The 21,760-nt window shown below is 44.8% G+C and overlaps 1 protein-coding gene across 1 annotated transcript; it reads right to left on the reverse strand.

Annotated features, from left to right (window-relative positions):
* Positions 1 to 4,735: 4,735 nt before the first annotated feature.
* Positions 4,736 to 17,814, reverse strand: LYG2 (lysozyme g2). Its single transcript, XM_061431651.1, has 6 exons — positions 16,776 to 17,814; positions 14,992 to 15,063; positions 12,150 to 12,290; positions 11,208 to 11,404; positions 10,148 to 10,286; positions 4,736 to 8,299 (listed from the first exon to the last, which is right to left on the reverse strand). The coding sequence occupies exons 2-6, from the start codon at positions 15,032 to 15,034 to the stop codon at positions 8,181 to 8,183; spliced, it is 639 nt and encodes a 212-aa protein (XP_061287635.1). The 5' UTR covers positions 15,035 to 15,063; positions 16,776 to 17,814; the 3' UTR covers positions 4,736 to 8,180.
* Positions 17,815 to 21,760: the final 3,946 nt, after the last annotated feature.

The raw sequence follows: 21,760 nt of genomic DNA on the forward strand, positions 1-21,760 counted from the left end.
TCTTGACAAGTGAAAAATCTGGCTGTCGTGGATTCATGCCTGTGGTCTGACTTTGTCCAAGGAGGTCTTTGGCCAAGGAGGATCATTAGAGAAAAACAACTCTGAGAGTCAGGAGCTGGCTTGGAACCATCACACCTTGGTGTGTCTAGGAGCTGGAGCGATTTCACAGGTCACCAACATCAGATAAAGCCGCTGTGACTGATGGTGGTTTAGTTGCTAAGTTGTGTTCGACTCTCGTGACCCCATGGACTGTAGCCCACCAGGCTCCTCTGTCCATGGGCTTCTCCAGGCAAGGATACTGGAGTAGGTTGACATTTCCTTCTCCATCTGTGACTGACGGATCAAGACAAAAACAAGCTCATTGTGTAATCATGTCTGAGCATAGATGAAAACACCAACATTGTTCAAGCCAGAAAAATGACTGAACACTCCCCTCTTCTGGGTAACGTGGGGGTTGCTGCTGCTTGTCACACAGCTTCAGCCTCACTTCTTCCCTCTCACCTTCTAGGTGAGATTAATGAAGACACCAGTCATAGAGCCGTCTCTTTTTCCTGACAGTGTCCAATCCTGAGCAACCCCTGCTTCTTTGAACACTCATCAAAATCATCTAATAAAAGCCAAATCCTGTAAAGTCCTTCCCAAAGAACCTTTTCTGAGATGCAATAAAGGGAACCTACCAAGCTCCAGGTGTGTCTTTGGATCTGTGGCAAGCCAGCACTCTTGATGCTAATTCTTTTTTTTTTGGCTGCGTCAGGTCGTAGTTGGGGCACTTGTTGTGTCTTGCAGGGTCTTTCATTGCATTGCCCAGGCTCAAGAGTTGCAGCGTGGGCTTAGTTGCCCCATGGCATGTGGGATCTTAGTTCCCTGACCAGTGGTTGAACCCAAGTCGCCTGCATTGCAAGGTGGATTCCACTGGACCGCCAGGGAAGTCCCCTGATGCTAATTCTTGTTGCTTTCAGGGTCTAAGCTGCTAGGATCTCTCCTTAAGATCATTCCACCCAGCCTCCACCTCTTTAGAGTATCTCTGCTCCTAGCTTCACCGCAGGTAACCCAGTCTGCTGGTTCCTCTGCTTGGAGAACTTGCCAGAAAGAAACTCAAGTGGTCCAAGTCTTCCTTTCTCTTCTGTGCAGGGGGATCCGTCATTTCCCTGCTTTCTGTATTCCTTTTCCCAGCATGGCTGGTGCAATTCCAGGCCCTCAGGATGGCTTGGCATGACATGTGAGGGGAATCTCTAGGGAAGAGAATCTGAGATCAAGCCATGGGGGTGAGGAACAGGGTGCAGGGAACAGGGTGGGAGTAACCATCAGGTGCCACTGCCCCCACCAGGAAACCCTGCCCCTGTTCCTCCCTGTCTGAGGCTTGTGTCCTGCCCACTGCATTCCCAGGGATGTCCCCGATAAGGGCCACTGTCAACAACTGCATGTCAGTATCTGGCTGTGAGGTGTCTTCATGCATGTACATATGTGGAATCTCCCAGAGCTGGCATTCTGCTGTTTGAGGAGCCTGGAGAAGATGCTGCTTCCACTGTTCCCACTTCAGTGTCCACAGCCCTTTCTGAGCCTCCCTGACACCAGCCTCCACCTTCTCAGTGGACCTACAAGGTCTCCCAGCCTCTGCTGGAGTGCCTTCCACAGGCCCGTTTTCCCTCACTGCACCTGTCCAGGCTCTGCTCATTGTCTCCCTTCTCACCAGTGGGTCCTGCCCCACCACACTTTCCCACCTCATCACTGGCTTTTGTTTTGCCACTCCCTTCTCACTGGCATCTCCTGCTCCCACAGCTGGCCTCACCATGTTGCTCCAGAATGCCCTAGCTACTGTGTCCTAATCATCACTCGTCCTCTTCACTCCGCCTCATCCCCTCTGGCTTCCTATCTTGGCCACCAAGGTCTTCTCTGGCATTAGTCCCACCTCTTTCCCACCAGAGCCCTTTGTGCCCCTGGACTGCAGTCTTTCTGGGCCATCCTCCGGCCCCCACCAGAGCACACTCAGATACACGATCTTGTTCCCCAGCTAGACTCCCGCTTTGTCTCTGGGGGTCTCTTCTGTACCCCCATGTTCATAGGAGCATTATTTACAATAGCCAAGACATGGAAATAACCTAAGTATCCATCAATGGCTGAATGGATAAACAAAATGTGGTTGTATAATGAGCATTGCATGCTAAATCACTGCAGTTGTGTCTGGCTCTTTGTGATCCTTTGGACTGTAGCCCTCCAGGTTCCTCTGTCCCTGGGATTCTCCAGGCAAGAATGCTGGAGTGGGTTGCCATGCCCTCCTCCAGGAGATCTTCTTGACTCAGGGACTGAACCATTGTCTCTTATGTCTCCAATTGGCAGGCCGCTTCTTAACCACTGCACCACCTGGGAAGCCCCATATTATTCAGCCATAAAAAGAAGGAAATTCTATCGTTTGCAACAACAGGAATGGGCCTTGACAGCATTATGCTAAATGAAATAAGTCAGAGGAAGACTAATGGTGTATGATATCACTAATACGGGGACTCTTAAAAAAAAGAAAGAAACAGCTCATAGGAAGAGAGATCAGGTTTGTGGTTACCATAGGCAAAGGCCCAAACTTCCAGTTATAAGTAAATAAATCCTGGGAGGTAATGTACCATGTGATAACTTGTTAACACTGCTGTATGATATATTTGAAAGTTTGTAAGAGAGTAGATCCTAAGAGTTCTCTTCACAAGTTAAAATTTTTTTGTTTTTAATGTGTCATCATGAGATGATGGACATGAACTAAATTCATTGTGATCATCATTTAATAAAATGTGTAAATCACATCATTGTGCTGTATATGTTAAACTTACACAGTATTATGTGTCAATTGTGGGGGCTTCCGTGGTGGCTCAGTGATAAAGAATATGCCTGCTAATGCAGGAGACATGGATTCAACCCCTGAGTCAGGAAGATTCCCTGGAGGAGGAAATGGCAACCCACTCCAGTATTCTTGCCTGGAGAATCCCATGGACAGGGGAGCCTGGCTGCAGTCTGGGGTCGAAAAGAGTCAAACATGACTGAGCGACTTTCACATACACAGTACACTCATTATAGAATAAGATTAATTTGCCATCACTGTTCAGTATTCAATGAGTAATACCTTTACTAATAAGGGTACTAATGTACACTTTGCATACAAAGCTGCTATTGAAACACACTCTCAGGTGGACATTCACCCCTTTGCTCTTTGAGCAGAAGGCTTCTCTCCTCTCAGATTGCATCTTCCATACTCTGAAGATACCCATGACTCTCACAACTTCCCCCTCCAACTCTGCTCTCACTGGGGGTACTAGACCTCAGGACTTTTCAGAGGTCTTCCCTGGTGATGATAGTTAAGGCCTCCACAGATCTCCATAGTGTGGATACTCTCCCCAGATCCCCCTGAGAAGACCCCAAGGCCCAGAACCATCCATAGAGTCTCATGCTCTTCACCTGTCTTAAAAGAATGCCGAGGATAAGAGACAGCATGGTAATAGACCCTATCTCTTAGCACTGCTCTGTAAATAAGAGCAGAGACAGATGCTAGAAAGATAATAGAAACTAAAACAACCCATGCACTGCACATATAGGAAAGTCTTCACAAGCACCATGATGTTGTGCAACTGTGAAGAAAACTGTGTTTTGTTCACTCATAAACCCCACAGCAATACCTTCAGAACTGTATTGCACTAAAGATGTATTTTTTCCCCTAAGATACTCTTGTCAAAACATTCCAGAACCCAGGACAATCCTAAGATCCGTTAATTATATTTTTGCAAGAAAATGAAACTAAAAATGTGTGTGCATAATCCAATTTAACCTAATTAGTATGCTTTCTATTTTAATAAAGGATAGGAACACATGTTGGAACAAAATTTTTATCTGATCATTTTAATTTTAGATCCATGGACACAAAGCTCAAAGGATACCTGAGCATGGAACTCTTTTTCTTTAGAGAGGACTCCAAAAAACCTCCTCAAAGCTGTAAGCGATAAGGAATTTCTGTTTTTCACCTGTGAAAAGGCTAATCCAGATTCTCTGGCTCTAGTTCCTTACATCAGAAGCAGTACATCTTTGAAATACTTTGACCGAGAGTTCACTTTGTAACATATCTTTGTCTTAATTTTAGAATTCAGTACGGGAAAAAGGCAGGAAGTAGTGACGGAAGGCTTGGGAATAGAGGCAGCAGGAGGGGACGCCAAGCCCATGGAAGACCCTTAGGAAATGAAGAGGTTTGTGTAGACCTAAGAGTTCAGAAGGGGCAGACGACCTGGGGAACAGGTGGAGGAGCACAGGTCCTGCAGAGGGAAGGACCATGAGTGTGAGGGACTGAGTGAAGGACATAATGGGAACTAGAATTAGGAGAGGAGAAGACACAGTTAGGAACAGAGCCGCATGGAGAATTAGGGAAGCCAAACCTGTTGATTTTCACAACATTGACTTGGGATGTGCAAACAGATAAGATGGGATGCTGACAGTCATGGCTCCGTATGGTTTTGCTAGTTTCAAATTACAGTGAACAGCCTCCAGCAGCTTATTTCATTCTTTAAAAAATGAGAAAAGCTGTTTTTCCTAAATGATAATTACACTCAAAATGGATTTGACAAAGCCAAGCACTGGAGTGGTGTTGCTACTCTTTGCTGCTGTTAAATTTGAGCTTCTCAATCAAATAGGAATTCAACCCCAGGCAACCAGCAAAAAAGATAAACAAGTGGAACAGAAATGAGAAGCAATTCACACCCAGATTCCGGTGGCAGCCCTTCTCAGGATGCCAGAGACTGTAGATGCGTGTAACACAGTGGTCCCTAACCTTTGTGGCACCGGGGACCGGTTTCCTGGAAGACAATGTTTCCACGGACTGGGGGTGGGGATGTGGCTTCAGGATGATTCAAGTGCATTCCATTTATTGTGCACTTTATTTCTATTACATCAGCTCCACTTCAGATCACCAGGCATTAGGTCCTGGAGGTTGGGGACCCCTGTTGTAAAGCGTTCAGGCTCTTTAACCTCAAAGGCACAATCAGAAACCACGCCTCCCCATCCCTTTCTGCTCTTCACATTTTTAAAGCTTCAGCCATGTTTTAACCTTTCATCTTAAAAATAAACAGCATAGCTTTTCTGAGGAACGTATTGAGTGAACCCAAGCAGCAGGAATGTCCACCTGGCATAATTCCTTTCACACTTTAATCTGTGTTTTGTTCTTTGTGTTTTGTCTCCCTCATTGGCCAGGCCTTCCTTTGTGTTCCTTTGACTAAAGCCAGCCTCTGTTTCAGGCATTTGTGAGGTTTGTTTTGGGGTCAGGGAGGTGGTCAGGGTCTTAGTTCCCTGACCAGTGATTGAACACGTAGGAGAAATAAGAGACACGGATTCAGTCTCTGGGTCGAGAAGATCCCCTGAAGAAGGGCATGGCAACCCACTCCAGTATTCTTGCCTGGAGAATCCATAGACAGAGGAGTCCATAGGATAACAAAGAGTTGAACACGACTGAAGCAACAGCACAGGCTAGAGGGAGGAAAGAGAGGTTTTCTGGAGAGTGCCCTATACACAGGCAAGGGCCTTCCTGTGTCCCTAGACATTTCAGGATTTCAGTTGATTTACAACTGCCAGGATCTGCATGTCGGCATCTACGGCCTCCTTCCCTTGGAAGTGCAGGTAAGTACACTGCCTAGTTGGCACGGCAGACCAGAAGGGCAAAGAATTAACCTGCTCTCGCCTCAACAGGCAGATACTTGGTCAATGGCTCTTAGAAGTTGATGCATAAATACCCCAGCTCCTTGTCCCTAGAATGTAATATTAATAATTCTGCAGTGTGTGTTTTGTACAGTTCCTTGATGTTTGCTTGGAGGACCAAACGCCAGTGCCCACTGTGGTAGCCGGCTTGATGACATATGTTTGATGAGTTGTCTCCCTTCCCTGTATCCCCGAGCCACTTCATACCAGCATTCCCTGCACCACTCAAATAAACCACCTGCACCTGAGGGTCAGGGTCAGGGTCAGGGTCTACTTCTATGGTAACCAAACTAAGACACCTTAAATATGGACTCTGCTCTACAACATCTGGTATCTCAGTCATAAGTCATCATACTGTTTCTTGTTTTTAAATTATTTTGAAATGATCTCACCTGGGTGTACTTTATTGCTTTAGTGGTGACATTGAAGGAGTTTGCAGTTAAATGGAGAACATGTTTGTGTTTTCCCCCACAGAAGAATTCATTCTTGAGCAAAGTGAATGTCTAAAGAATGTCCTGGATTGCCTATATGCAGAGATAATAATCAAAATATTAAACAGCTGATACAGCATGGTCCTCATTTGATCATAGAAGATGCTGGCCTGTATACTGCAGGGCTGCCACACTATTGGCTCTGCCCCAGTGAAACACAGGGGTCCCAGTTCTGCCTGGGTCACATCTTCAGGCAGGGTTGAGAGATCACTGAGCAGAGAAGGGTTTACCGGGCTTTGTCCAGGGGGGCTCAGATGTAGGCGGTTATTTTTTTTTTCAGCTGTGCTGAGCCTTGGTTGCTGCTCGAGGGCTTTCTCTAGTCTCAGTGTGGGGGGGGCTACTCTTTGTTGCCGTGCAAGGGCTTCTCGTTGCGGTGACTTCTCTTTCTGTGGAGCACAGGCTGTAAGGCACAAGGGCTCAGCGGTTGCAGCACACAGACTCAGTAGTCTCAGAGCAGGTGGGATCTTCCCAGACCAGGGATCGAACCCCTGTCCCCTATATTGACAGGCAGATTCTTGTCCACTGGACCAGGGAAGTCAGGTGGGTATGATTTTGATTCTTCCTTAGAAAAAGAAGTGATGCATAGAAACATTCATCAAACATCTCTGAAGGAAGCTAAAGGCCCAGCAGGGACCACATCAGCAGGGACTTTGAGAACTTTACAATCCAACATGTTACTGGTGTTTTCTCCTGAGTATGGAAGTAAAAGCCGCACTCTGCCTGAGGCTCCAGGAGGAATGTCTCTTCTCCATGGTAGGTGGTCTGGACAAGACCAAAAAGCAAAGCAGCCAGCCCATAGGTATGTGTATGATCCAAGATAGTCCATCAGAGTCTCTCCCCTGGGATGATAAAAGTGAAGCAGAATGGTGAAAGGATGGGAGAAAAAGGCATTGGAGTTCATCTATGCAGTGAGCTCACTAGTTCATTCATGCAGTAGGCTGCTACAAAGCATGGTCAACTGGTTCCTGCTACCCAGAGTCCAGAGTTGCCCGGTTTCTCTTCTTGTCCTTGATCTTCTCTTTGGCTCTGTGAGCCTTTTGATAGCCTTGCAGTAATTTCCTTTTATTGCTTAAAATTTCGAGGATTGGCTTTTACTTGCACCTAAAGAACCATAACAAATTCAGGCCCAATATGCTTATCTTTGGCCACATTTTGTGGAGAATGGACCCCTTGAAAGAGCATATGGCAGCAACTACTGACAAAAAAGGAAAAAAGAGAAGCCAGTCCCTGGATCTTCATCAAAGAAGAGGAAGAAGACATAGGAGACAGGAGTGGGCCTGAGGGATGCGGTCCTTGAGGAGGATTAGCTTTGCCGAGGTTGGCTCTCAGGTGCCCAGGGAGCTCAGATTCCACCCTGGGAATTCGAGGGTTTCTCCACCGTCTCCCAGGTTGGCTTATGAGTCAGGGATCCCTCACAAGCAAAGCTCTAGGGGCTTGAGCAGATGCTGGGAGGAGGTCCAAGGCTCAGGTCAGGCTCTCTTCTTATTAGTAATTCTGGTAAGACAGGGAGTATGTGGGCATTGAAATCATGAGCTAGGACTTCCTGGTTGTCCAGTGGTTAAGACTGTGCTTCTACTGCAGGGGGCACAGGTTCGATCCCTGGTCGGGGAACTAAGATCCCACATGCTGTGTAGTGTAGTCAAGAAAACAAAAATTGTGGGCTAAAATGAGGCCCTGCTGAAATAGGTAGACTTATTCCTAAGAATATGGTAAGAATACATCATTTACTGTGATATTCACTTTTACTGCACAGTAATTATGCATATATCTATATATATCTCATGGGAAACATAATGTGAACTGGATGGATTTTCCCTTTTTTATGCTTATTTGCATGAAGAAGAGGAGGAAATGAATTTTTTGTCTTAAATGCAACCATTCCTTTGCCAGCCTTGGGTACAACACAACCTTATCAAATCCTCAAAGAGGGGCCATATGAGCACCTACCAGCCTGGCCCGCCCATGGAGCTTTGTCTAGAAGCCGTGCTTCTTATAGAACTTAGCTCGGGCTAAAACATCATCGACATAGTCAGCCTGTATGTCTGCGGAGGTGGCAATGGCTTCAGTTCCTGACTTGAAGGCTGAGAGACCACCTGAAATGAAACCAGAGGTTCGGGTTGAAAAATTAACTTTCAACAGAAGTAAGCTATGAGCAAATCTCCAAAAGCATAGTCCCAGATCTTCTTTCCTCTTCCTCTCCTCCTCAGAGGATCTACTTCCTCAAGAGTCACTGAGAAGATTCCAGATTGCTTTCCTTCTGTCTCTCTTTTTCTAGAGGCTTTTGTTTTCTTGCTGCAAAAGTCAGATTTGCTTCTCATTTCTTTACCAGTCTTCACTCTGAGAATACTTATAGCATTGTCTCAGTCGTTCAATAACTCATTTATTCACTCATTCATTCAATAAATGTTTTTAAGCAACTACTGTGCACCAGGATGGGTGCCACACTGACTTGCACACTGCACAATGATGCCCGAGACACACTCATTTCTTTGTAGGGGTATGTGTGCAGTATGCATGTGTGTGTTGTATACCCTAGAAGGTTAATCTTCAGTAGTTACTCATGTGTTTAACATAACCGTGCTCTGCTTGGATGTCTAGAGAAAAAGACCCCTGGCCTTGATCCTTGCCTCCTAGGACCTTGAAATAGAATATAGAAATTGTTTATTCAAAAATCAGGCTGTAAAGTGTGGAAGGAGAGAGAGACTTGCATACGATGGGTCCGTAGGAGGTGTGGTTGGATATAAAAGGAGAAGGAACCAGGGAACCTCAGAAAACAATCTGGTTGTTCTGGCCAGGATGACTGGGTATATTTTGGTGCCTTCCACAGAGACAGAGAATACAGAAGAAAAAGCAAATGTATAATGGGAGGCTAGTGAGTTAATTCGCTTCCCTGTAGCTCAGCTGGTAAAGAACCCACCCGCCAATGCAGGAGATGCAAGACATGTGGGATCCCTGGATTGGGAAGATCCCCTGGAGAACGAAATGGCAACCCTCTCCAGTATTCTTGCCTGGGAAAGCGCATGGACAGAGGAGCCTGGTGGGCTACAGTCCATGGGATCGAAAAGAGTCAGGTACGACTGAGCGAGCAGGCAAAGTGAGTTGATTCAGTCTGGGAAATGCTGAACCTGAGGTGGTCTGTGATCAGCCTAGAAAGCATCTTCCCTGGACACATCATGGTACTTAAAGCCCTGCTGTCACTGAGGATGCTCATGGGGTGAACATTCATTCCAACAATTCAGAAAGTGAGCAACAGTTTCTTGCACCAGGGGAAGAAAACCCATCAGAGAAAGGCAAACATATTCTTTTAAACAATCACACTAACTCTCAGGGCATCACTCAAGGACCAATGATTGGCTCAAGGACCAATGAGAAGTCTTCCCTGGTGGTCCAGTGGTTAAAAATCCCCTGCCAAGCCAGGGGACATGGGTTTGATCCCTGGTCCTGGAAGATCCCACATGCCATGGGGGCAACTAAGCCTGTGAACCGCAACTACCGAGCCTGTGCTCTGGAGCTCGCAAGCCGCAACTACTGAGCCCATGTGCTGCAACTTCTGAAGCCCACATGCCTAGAGCCCATACCACCATGCCTCCACAGTGAGAAGCCTGTGCTCTGCAACTAGAGAGTAGCCTCCAGTTGCCACAACTATAGAAAATCCTGCATGCAGCAATGAAGACCCAGCACAGCCATAAATAGGTAAATGGTTTTTTAAAAAGGAGAACCAAGGAGCGATGTAAAAGGAACCCCAATGTCTGGCATAAGGGGAATGCAAGCAGAAAAGAAGACCACTCCAGGGAGCTCAGTGCTTCAGAGAGCGTTTAGGCTCCTCCCAGGGCCAGTGCTGCTCTGGTGGGCATAGGCCCAGGAATACCCAGGGCACACCCGGCCTTCAGGGCTCTCTCACTCACCGCTCTTCTAAACAAAGCACTACACATCTGGCCTACCTTTGAGGTGTTGAGCCACACTCCAGCTGGGGAATTTTTTCTGGATTGCCTTAATACTGTCTGTGAGAATCCCAACAGCCTGCAAAAGGTGTTCTTTGCCATCCCAGGTACCAACAGGATGATGAATTTTTTTATCAAGCTAGAAAATTCAGATAAGAATGTCAGCATCTGAATGGAGCAACACAGGTTTCTGCTGTCCTGATTTCTACTCCTTATGTTCAAGGTCATGGGCACCGCCTTGCCCCTTTTCTCTCTTTCAACAGAATCAATTCTAAATGTCCTTTCTTTCACGGGAAAGAGAGTCTGAAAAACAAAGTAAGATTTGGGAGAACTGGGTGTGGCATAGTTTTAGTTAAGCACTCAAATATTAACAAATACATAAAGGAAAAAGTTGTTTTAAAACAAATAATGAGCACCCAAAATCTAGATATTTGAAGTCAAAAATATCTTTTTCTAAGTAGGGAGACTGGAAGTCTGGGTTTCTCAGACCATTCAAAATAAAGCCTGGTGGAATTCCCTGGTGGTCCAGTGGTTGGGATTTGGTGACTCCACTTCTGGGGCCCAGGTTCAATCCCTGGTTAGGGAACAAAGATCCTACAAGCTGTGTGACACAGCCAAAAAATAATTAAATATGAATTTTAAAATAAATAAATAATAAAAGCCTGGAAGCAAATATTCTGAAAATTTGGGTCCCCTTCCTCCAAATTGTCTAACGAACAATTTGGTTCAAGTAGGACTTCATTATATTGTTTTGATCTACATGGATGAAATTTACTATTTCATGAACCTCAAGTGGATACTGGTAATAGTGCCCTTTTTTTATAAGATTTTCTCAATTTAAGTATATTGCATAGTATTCATTGCAAATTGTAGTCATAAAACCCGTAAGATACTTTTTTAAAAAGATATCAAATAACTGGTATATCCTGACATGTTACAGAATTACCAGCAGAAACCATGCAAGTACCAGTGTTTTAAAGCCTAGGATAAATGCAAATAGATGCAAATAATCTATCAGGAAGGATGGAGTGGGGCTGATAAAAAGCTTCTGGTTGAGTACCTGCATCAGGCCAAATTTAAGTCCTGTGTGGTCCCAGCCATCCAGCAGGATGGTTCCACCGTGGCTTTCTCTAGAGATGATGGCTGCAATGAGAGCAGGGTCCACGCAGTGCCGCAGTCCAATTTCTTTGATCAGAATTTGATAAGACTGTAAGGCCTTCAAATCCATCTCAGCAAACATCTCAGAACCACGGATGCCTGAGTCAATAGAAAATAAATGGTGTTCTCCACTTCATAAGAGAACTCTTTTTCAGTTTAATAAGTAAGCCACAGCTCCTGACTGTAGCCCCTCAGGCTTGGGACAGCCATTTTAGGACATTTTTGATCTCTGATTGCATAAATCCGGAAAGGTCCATAGCCCAGATAGATATCACTTCCGCTTTCTTTATTGTTCTGTTTTCAGCCACATTTGGTGCAAGAGGGGAAGTCTTGGACATGAAGTCAGCCAACCTAAGTTTGAGTCTGGTTCTGCTGCTACCTAGCCCTGGAACCTTGGGAAGTCCTTCCTCCTTGCTAAGGCTCAGTTGTCTGATCTGTAAATTGGGAAGGTAGGATTAGATTGACCTTGCAGTTGCTTCAAACTCTGACGTGCTAATACTGGGACAACGTGAAGAGTCTTCGGAACAGAAGACCAGGAGAGGACATAAGGGAGCCTTGCCCAAGATGCTTGTGTTGTAACATGAAACAAACCCAGCAACAGATGGAAAGCAGCCAGAAATGGACATTTTACTATGTAGAAGTAAACACATCTGGGTCAGGTTTGGAAAGGATGAAGGGAAAACAAGAAGTTTGTTAGATGGGTCGGGATTCTGTTTTCCTCTAGTTTTTAATTTTGATAATGCAGCTATAAAAGTGAACTTCTCAAAATTAAGCTACTTCCTAAGAAAGAATCTGAAAATGATGAAAGGAGGCTAGCCAGATGCTTGCATGGCCTTACACTCACCGCAGGCAATCATCCTGGTGTTACCACAGGGGATACCAGGGGTCTCCATGATCATGACGTCTCCGTAGCAGCCATGGTACAGGCGGAAGTGCAGGCGAGGACTCATTGTGTGAGTAAAGGAGTGTGAGCCCCTAGAAGTGCCTGTAGGGCAGAATGATAATTCACATGAAACCTTCGAGGAAATACTGCTCGAGTTGCTCTTATGAGCATTACTAAACCAATGGCAAAGCCATAGGCTTAATCCTCCCAAACCCCTCTCCAAGACCCCAGAATGGCTCACTAGATGGAACCGAACAGAAGATTCCCTCTTCCCACTCTAGTCCAACCTTAAAAAAATTGAATACTACCCTTAATTCTAAACTTTGTTCAAAGTATTATGACAATCAGTTCTTATAGGTCTCAAAAACATTTGCTACAATCTTCATCAGAATGAAAACTGCCAATAGAGTTTTAAGTAAAAACTTGGAGAAAATTTTTAAGACACAAGTGCTTCTGGAAATGTAAACATCTGAATTCATAATGGCTTTTGTTTAGGAAGATAAGAAAGAAGAGTATCATTCGCTTAAAGAAAGAAGGGTATCATTCACTTAAAATAGTAATTTGATATCATTTTTCTGTGAAGTTGAGTTTCTATCTAAGTCTAATTAAGAAAATTGGAAATAAAAATTTAACTTACCATTAAATTTAAGTTAAATCTATTCTTATTTTTTATTTTGTTATTATGAAGTGAGTTTCTATTTACTGAAGAAGATAAGAAGCTTGTCTATAAGTTGAAAAGTCTCTTCTAGTAGTTGTTGCTGCTGCTGCTGCTGCTAAGTTGCTTCAGTCGTGTCTGACTCTGTGCGACCCCATAGACGGCAGCCCACCAGGCTCCCATGTCCCTGGGATTCTCCAGGCAAGAACACTGGAGTGGGTTGCCATTTCCTTCTCCAATGCATGAAAGTGAAAAGTGAAAGCGAAGCCGCTCAGTCGTATCTGACTCTTCAAGACCCCATGGACTGCAGCCCACCAGGCTCCTCCGTCCATGGGATCTTCCAGGCAAGAGTACTGGAGTGGGGTGCCATCGCCTTCTCCGAGGATGGCTGAATTGTGCCTTAAGACCACAAATTTTTGTTGTAACAAATTATATTTGTTAAAACATTTGCTGTGAAAACCTGTGTTGCACTTAGTGTTGTGAATGGTGTTTTTCCCTAGAGAGGTAGATTTTACCCTTTTCCCATAGATCAGTTCTGATCAACTAGACAGTATAAATTCTAGAGACTTTCTTAGAATTAGGCACAAAGTCAATGGAACTCTTCCTTGCAAATGTTTAGTCACTAAATCATGCCTGGCTCTTTTGTGATCCCATGAACTATAGCCCTCCAGGCTCCTCTGTCAATGGGATTTCCCCAGCAAGAATACTGGAGCAGATTGCTATTTCCTTTTCCAGGGGATCTTTCCAACCCAGGGATCGAACCCACGTCTCCTGCATTGGTAGGCAGTAGGTTAGGTAATATTTATCTTCAAAGGAAAGCAAAGCAACTCTAAAGATTAACTCTTCACAAGTATGTGACTTTTAAAAAGCCAAACTCATCAAAACAAATAAAAAATGCAGGCATAATATTCTCTCTCCCATATACAAACAGGCAAAAAAGGAATTAAAAAATGAACCAAAAGGGCAGAGAGTGAAACTATCAAGTAAGCTCGGGATGCTGAGAAAGCCTATCTAGATTATAGAAGCAGCATAAACCAGTAAAGCCCTTACATTTCTTTAAGCTGTGTGGATTCCCATGTGAGGCAGAGAGCTGGAGCATCGCCTTGACTCCCCTCTTGGCCCTTGGTGTTTTATAGTGTTCATGCCTACAGGGTGTGTGTGAAATACATATAAGTGAATGAATGGACAGAGTCCCACGACACAGATTACATGTAAAATTGAAGCATGGGTTGTAAAGTAATTGGCCTCCAATTAAAATAAATTAATTAATTAAAAAAAACTGAAGCATGGGGTTTGAGAGTGAGGGTGCAGACAGAAAACACACATCCCGAATCTGACCACTTCTCATCACATCTGCTAACACCGTAGCCAAAACCAGCATCATGGCTGGCCTGTTTAATGTTCAGCCTCTTAACTGACCTCCCCACTCCACTCTTGAAGTATGTTTTGATCTTATGAATATTTCTATAATAAAATAAGTTACATCAAACAGAGAAAAAGCCATTCTAAAAAATGAAAAACAAAAGCTCTATGCATGCATGCTAAGTCATTTAAGTTATGTCCGCCTCTTTGCAACCCTATGGACTGTAGCCCACCAGGCTCCTCTGTGCATGGGATTCTCCAGGCAAGAGCACTGGAGTGGACTGCCATGCCCTCCTCCAGAGGATATTCCCAACCCAGGGATGGAACCTGCATCTCTCGTCTCCAGCATCGGCAGGTGGGTTCTTTACCAAGTGCCGCCTGAGAAGCACTTCCACTGGCGTGTATCTCCCCAAATGCCTTTTTGGTCGCATCATACTGACTGAATGTGAACTCTTTCTTCTAAACTCCTCCCAAACTAGAATTTTTTCTATTTACTCATATAACTCGTATTTACTGTCTGGAATTGATAGTTTTCTCCTCATACGTCTTGCCTCACAAAGCATTGTTCCATAATTTCCCACCAATAACACCTCCACTTGCTTGGCAAGAAAACACTCTTAATTATAGAAATAAGCAGCTGATTCATGGCTGGGCCTGTCAGGAGAGCCCACCCCCAACCCCATGACGTACAATCACTACCATTTCTGATTTATGACTGGGCTGGATGGGGCTAGATGTTTTTGTGGACACCTTGCAAACAGTGCTAAATGTCAATCAAGGACTTACCAATGAGGACAAATAGGCCCCCAAACAGGGCAAAAGATAGCATGGTAGGTGGTGGCTCGTATCCTACAGCACCTGTGGTGATTCAAAAGAGAAACTGGTTAATTTTAAAACTTGAAAGTTTCCTAAAGAAACTAGTTTTGATTTTCTTAAAAAAGTTTCTTTTCAATTCAGTGCCCTTCTTTTGTGTCCAAGATATTATTCTCATAGACTCAGTTCATTGGATCACTCTCTATCCTAAGCACCAACTCCCAACTCATTTTAACCAGATTTCATACTGACATGAGCCCATGAACATCTTTTTAAAATTTATTTTTAAATTGGGGTATAATTGCTCTACAATGTCGTTTTGGTTTCTGCTATTCAGTGGCCTGAATCAACCATGTTGTTGCTGTTTATTCGCTAAGACATGTCCAACTCTTGCAGTCCCATGGATTGTAGCCCTGCCAGGCTCCTCTGTCTGTGGGATTTCCCAGGCAAGAATACTAGAGCGGGTTGCCATTTCCTCTTCCAAGGGATCTCCCTGACTCAGGGATCTAACCTACTTCTCCTGCTTTGGTAGGCAGGTTCTTTACCTCTGAGCACTAAGGAAGCCCAAATCAGTCATCAGGTGAGTTCAGTTCGGTCGCTCAGTCATGTCCGACTCTGTGACCCCATGGACTGCAGCACGCCAGGCCTCCCTGTCCATCACCAACTCCCGGAGCTTACTCAAACTCATGTCCATGAGTCAGTGATGCCATCCAACCATCTCATCCTCTGTCATCCCCTTCTCCTCCCACCTTCAATCTTTCCCAGCATCAGGGTCTTTTCCAAGGAGTCAGTTCTTTGCATCAGGTGGCCAAAGTATTGGAGTTTCAGCTTCAGCATCAGTTCTTCCAATGAATATTCAGGACTGATTCCTTTAGGATGGACTGGTTGAATCTCTATGCAGTCCAAGAGACTCTCAAGAGTCTTCTCCAACACCACAGTTCAAAGGCACCAATTCTTTGGTTCTCAGCTTTCTTTATAGTCCAACTCTCACATCCATACATGACCACTGGAAAAACCATAGCCTTGACTAGATGGACCTTTGTTGGCAAAGTAATGTCTCTGCTTTTTAATATGCTGTCTATGTCGGCCATAACTTTGCTTCCAAGGCTGTAGTCACCATCTGCATAGGTATACATATATCCCCTCCCTCTTCAGCCTCCCTCCCACCCTCCTGTTCCACCCCTCTTGATCATCACAGGAGTCTATGAACAACTACTTACATATGCTACCTACACACACACTCCCATCCATCTCCAAACAAGGTCACACCACAATTTTGTTCCTATTCTTGTACTAGTTTCCTGAGAAAATCAAAAGGAACCACTTTTGATAAGAGGAACCTTTGAGACCATGACTCAGAAGAGGTTTGCTGTGCTCCATTTCTTCCTCCATGGGCTCTGTTCTTGGTTTCATTCAAAAAGCAGCTTATGTGTTTTACAAGATATAACAAGGCTAGGACTCCAAACTGTTCTCCATACTGGCTATATTGGGAGATTAGGATTGACATATATACACTGCCATGTGTAACACAGATAGCTAGTGGAAACCTGTTATATAGCACAGGGAGCTCACTGGCGCTCTGTGACCTACAGGAGTGGGATAGGGGTGGGGGTGGTTGGGGAGGGAGGCTTAATAGGGAGGGAATATGTGTATACTTATAGCTGATATACTTCATTGTACAGCAGAGACTAACACAACATTGTAAAGCAATTATACTCCAACTAAAAAACAAAAAACACAATAAAGCTAGGACTAACCTGGTTTGGGACTTTGCAGAGAAAAATCTCTCGTCTCTCTTTGAGAAGGTCCTCTGAAGTCAGCAGCAACCCGTCAGGACTTTACACAGTGGTGGCCTTGGTCCTATAACATAGGTTGGTTTAAGTTTGAAAATCCATTAGCAAATTTCCGTCTTCCTGGCTTCAATCCACTGCCTTCAGTGCAGCTCTTGTGCTGTGGAGGAGCTTTTAAACTCCAGCATGCATTCTTGCCTGCCTCTCTCACCTTCATCCTGTACCTCCGATCTGGGAGGAGCTTTATATATGCTTTAAAGCCCTCTCTATAAACCACTGACCTCATTAGGCCTGATTATAATGGTACTCGGGGCTTAGGTGGCCCTTTTAATAAAAGGATTTAAAAGCATATATTAACCACTATTAATCAATTAATCTAATGAACCCCCAAGTTGTACTGGAGGTATATATTTGGCGGACTGTTTCTGGGTTTCTAAAGTTGTGCTAGGCAAACATCTTCTGAATGTGAGAACAAGAAACAGATAATTAGCCTTAAAAAGATAAATAGGAAATACTAGCAGCTGCCACTCTTGGATTGTTTACCTGAAATGCTAAGCCTCCTGCTCTTTGTTCTTCATTCCACGGTCACATGGTCCTTTCGGCTCTTTGCTCCAATTCTGCCTCTGACAAGCGAATCTAAGAGTGTCTGCCTGGTCTTGAGATGTCAGTGAAAAGCCAGGGACTAGAAATATGGGTACTGGTTTCCCAAACTTCTGAAGAAATGTGAAAACAAAATTTGGCCAGGGATGAACATTGCTTCGAGAATGGACTGTCTTCACTGATTTGTAGGAAGAGATGGAGCCCATTGTGCAGCTCCAGAAACAGGAAGTGGAAGGGATGTTCTTTTTTCACGTGTGTCTGCACTGGGTCTTAGAGAGGCACTCAGGCCTCTCTTTAGTTTTGGCACAGGGGCTTAGTTGCCCCGTAGTTTGTGGGATCTTAGTTCCCTGACCAGGGATGGAACCCACATCTCCTGCCTTCCAGGAAGATTCTTAACCAGTGGACCACCAGGGAGGTCCTGAGCAAAGTACCTTTCCCAGAGGGGAGGAGAGTCTGACACGGGTCCTGCCACCAGTGTGAGAAGTTTCGAAGACTGTACACATTCTTTCATTCATCCCCCAGGTGAACAGAGGTGTGAGGGAGACTGGGCAGGAGACAGGGAAGACAGAGGCCCTGAGTCTAGCGACTTCCAGGCTCCCTGGCAGTGAGCAGCCACACCTCCTGGGAAAAGCTGATCTCTGTTCAGCCCACTGCACTAGCTGCCGCCCGGATCCATCTCTGGTTTGTAGAATAGTCAGCCCTTCACAAGGCCTCCAGCCTTGCATTCCAGGGAAGAAGGGTGGGGCTGTCCTGACTGATGATGCTCCAGCCATCAGGAAAATGACTCGTGCAGGCCCTGCTCCACTGCTACTGTCATCGTCGTGGTCAGGGCCACTCTGTACAAAGCGGTTTGGCGTGGGTCCAGCTGCTCCCAGATGGCCCTCGGGAGTGCATGGGCTACCGCCAGTGACCATGGCCCCAGCTCATAGCCTTCCCAGTGCCAGGGCTTCTGTGGGGCTTACCAGCTAGGAGTAAGCAGAAAGATCAAGAAAGGGAGAAGAGTTAAATTAGGTAAGAGATACTGGGTAGAGACTCAAGCTGTCTCTAAAGAATAAAAGAAATCATAAAACACAGAAAGGACGGTTGAATGTGGAGCTGAGTTTATTCTTCTCCCTGTTTTCAGAGAAGGGGCCTCCAGTCCTTCCAGGTATGAAGGTCTTAATGTCCACGCCCTCTGCAGTTTAAAAAATGGCTTAAAACTCATGTGGATTATGAAGCTTTGCCCAAGTTATGAGACTACAAATGAGCATTTATTTGACACCCATCGTCCATTAGGACCGAAGCGACTTAGCAGCAGCAGCAGCAGTCCATTAGGTTGCTGTGGACATTGTATTGTTTGATCCTCCCAACGACCTTGTGCTGCTGCTGCTGAGTCACTTCAGTCGTGTCCGACTCTGTGCGACCCCATAGATGGCAGCCCACCAGGATGCCCCGTCCCTGGGATTCTCCAGGCAAAAACACTGGAATGGGTTGCCGTTTCCTTCTCCAATGCATGAAAGTGAAAAGTGAAAGTGAAGTCACTCAGTCATGTCCGTAGGTATTATCCTTTATTTTAGAGATGAGGAAAATGAGACTCAGAGAAGTTAAGCAATTTATCAAAGGTTACATGTGTAGGACATGGCAAAGCTGGGATGTGAACCCAGGACCACAAAATTCCAAAATCCACGTTCTTCTACTGCATCAGAGGTACTGGCACCACGGTCCAATGACCCCAGAGAGTGGTTTACCCTAACAGGCTCAAATCAACCAGTGTGCACACAAAGCATTGTCTGTGGTCTGAGTAAATAATTCCAGTCACAGATATTTACCAGTCATTCAAGTAGATGCTGTTCTTTTTAGATACAAATGAGTATGAGTCAACTGTATCCTCAGTGTCTACTTGTCACTGTGCCTCTTCTCCATCAACAGCAACGGCAGCTAACATGCATTGAGCTTGTACAGCAAGCCTAGTAGAGTAGTAGGAAGGGGTACAGCCTAGGCCTGAACCCAGATTGGTTGCCCTCTAAAGCCTAACTCTTTTTTAAAAAAAATTATTTTATTGAAGTATAGTTGATTTACACTGTCATGTTAATTCTGTTATACATATATACATTCTTTTTCAAACTCTTTTCCATTAGGGTTTATCACAAGATACCGAATATAATCCCTTGTTCCATATGGTAGGACCTTATTGTTTACCCATTTTACATATAATAGTTTGTATCTGCTAACCCCAAACTCCCTACTGCCTGCTTGGCAACCACAAGTTTGCTTTCTATGTCTGTGAAGTCTGTTTCTGTTTCATAGATAAATTTGTGTCGTTTATTTGATTACTTTTATTACTTTTGGCTGGACAGCTTGTGGGATCTTAGCTCCCCAACCAGGGATTGGACCCACACGCTCAGACGTGAAAGCTTGGGATCCTAAACTCTGGACCACCAGGGGATTCCCTGTGTCATGTTTTAGATTCTATCCATAAGTGATATATGATTCTTTGTCTTTCTCCATCTGACTTCACTCAGTTGATCATCTCTAGGTCCATCTGTGTTTCTGCACATGGCATTATTTCATTCTTTTTTATGGCTGAGTAGTATTCCATTGTATGTATGTACCACATCTTCTTTTCCATTCATCTGGCAATGGACATTTAGGTTGTCTACATGTCATGGCTATTGTAAATAGTGCTACTATGAACACTGGGGTGCATGTATCTTTTCAAATTATAGTTTTCTCTGGCTATATCCCCAGAAGTGGAATTGCTGGATCATATGGCAACTTTAGTTTTAGTTTTTTGAGGGACCGCCATACTGTTTTCCATAGCAGCTGCACCAATTTACATTCCCTAAAACCTAGTTCTTTTTGTATTCATTCATTTATTTATTTTTGGTTGTGCTAGGTCTTCATAGCTGCACAGGCTGTCTCTAGTTGTGGCAAGTGGGGGCTACTCTCTGCCGTGGGGCTCGGGCTTCTCATTGCTGTGGCTTCTCTTGGTGCAGAGCACAGGCTTCAGGAGCACAGGCCTCAGTAGTTGTGGCCACAGGCTAGGCGGCTCTGCAGCATGTGCAATCTTCCCAGGTCATGGATCAAACCCATGCACTCGGCACTGGCAGGCTGATTCTTATTCACTGTACCACCAGGGAAGTCCTAAAGCCTAGTTCTTACCATTGCGATCTACTGACCCAATGATGATTAAACCCAAGTGCTATCATGTGAGGATCTTAGTCGCTGTTCAGTCACTCAGTCCTGTCCGACTCTGTGACCTTGTGGACTGTGGCACACCAGGCTTCCCTGTCCTCTGCTATCTCCAGGAGTCTGCCCAAACTCATGTTCATTGAGTCAGTGATGCCATCCAACTATCTCATCCTCTGTCATCCCCTTCTCCTCCCTCAATCTTTCCCAGCATCAGGGTCTTTTTCAATGAGTCGGCTCTTCACATCAAGTAACCAAAGTACTGGAGCTTCTTAGTAATTTTTGGATGATCTTAGTAATTTTTGATATTTTGAAAGGAATTTACTGAATTTACTGAATGATTCTCCATCTCTTCCTAGGAATGCCAAAAATGGCTCTGCACGTGAATTGTGTTCATGCTGTCAGAAGGGGCTTGTGGGGACCTTGTCACCTGCTATAATCTCCCTCAGTCCCCAGGCTTTCCAGAATAAAAATATACTCTCATGCATGCAATGTCCTTGCTGTGCAAATGGAACTCTATGACCAGTCCCCTGACCTCATGCCTCTTCCAATCAGTTGTCTGCCTCTCAAACTTCACAAGAGAGCAATTCTCTGGCAGCCTCTGGCAGAAATATCCCCAGCCTGGATGTCTAGAGCCCCAGCTCCCAGTCTCCGATATCCCACTAACCAGCTAGGGGTAGCCAACAGTGCAGACTCTACTTTCCCATTTATAGAGTCAAAAAGTTGGATGAGACCAGATGATCAATGAGATCTCCTCTGGCTCCCACCATCTTCTGGAGTTAGTGAATCAAGTGTGTCTGGATCTAGGAGAGGCAGTAAACATGGGAGGTTGAGGAGAAAGTGAGTTGTAATTTTGGAGTTCTTGCAGGAGAAGATAAGCACACAGCCTTTTACTCCGCCATCTTGTGGGTCTTTGACTGTGTGGATCACAACAAACTATGGAAGTTTCTTAAAGAGATGGGAATACCAGACCACCTTACCTGCCTCCTGAGAAATCTGTATGCAGGTTAAGAAGCAACAGTTAGAACTGGACATGGAACAACAGACTGGTTCCAAATAGGAAAAGGAGTATGTCAAGGCTGTATATTGTCACCCTGCTTATTTAATTTATATGCAGAGTACATCATGAGAAATACCAGACTGGAAGAAGCACACGCAGAATCAAGATTGCCAGGAGAAATATC

The sequence above is a fragment of the Bos javanicus genome, chromosome 11, assembly GCF_032452875.1.
Source record: "Bos javanicus breed banteng chromosome 11, ARS-OSU_banteng_1.0, whole genome shotgun sequence".
NCBI classification, from domain to species: domain Eukaryota; kingdom Metazoa; phylum Chordata; class Mammalia; order Artiodactyla; family Bovidae; genus Bos; species Bos javanicus.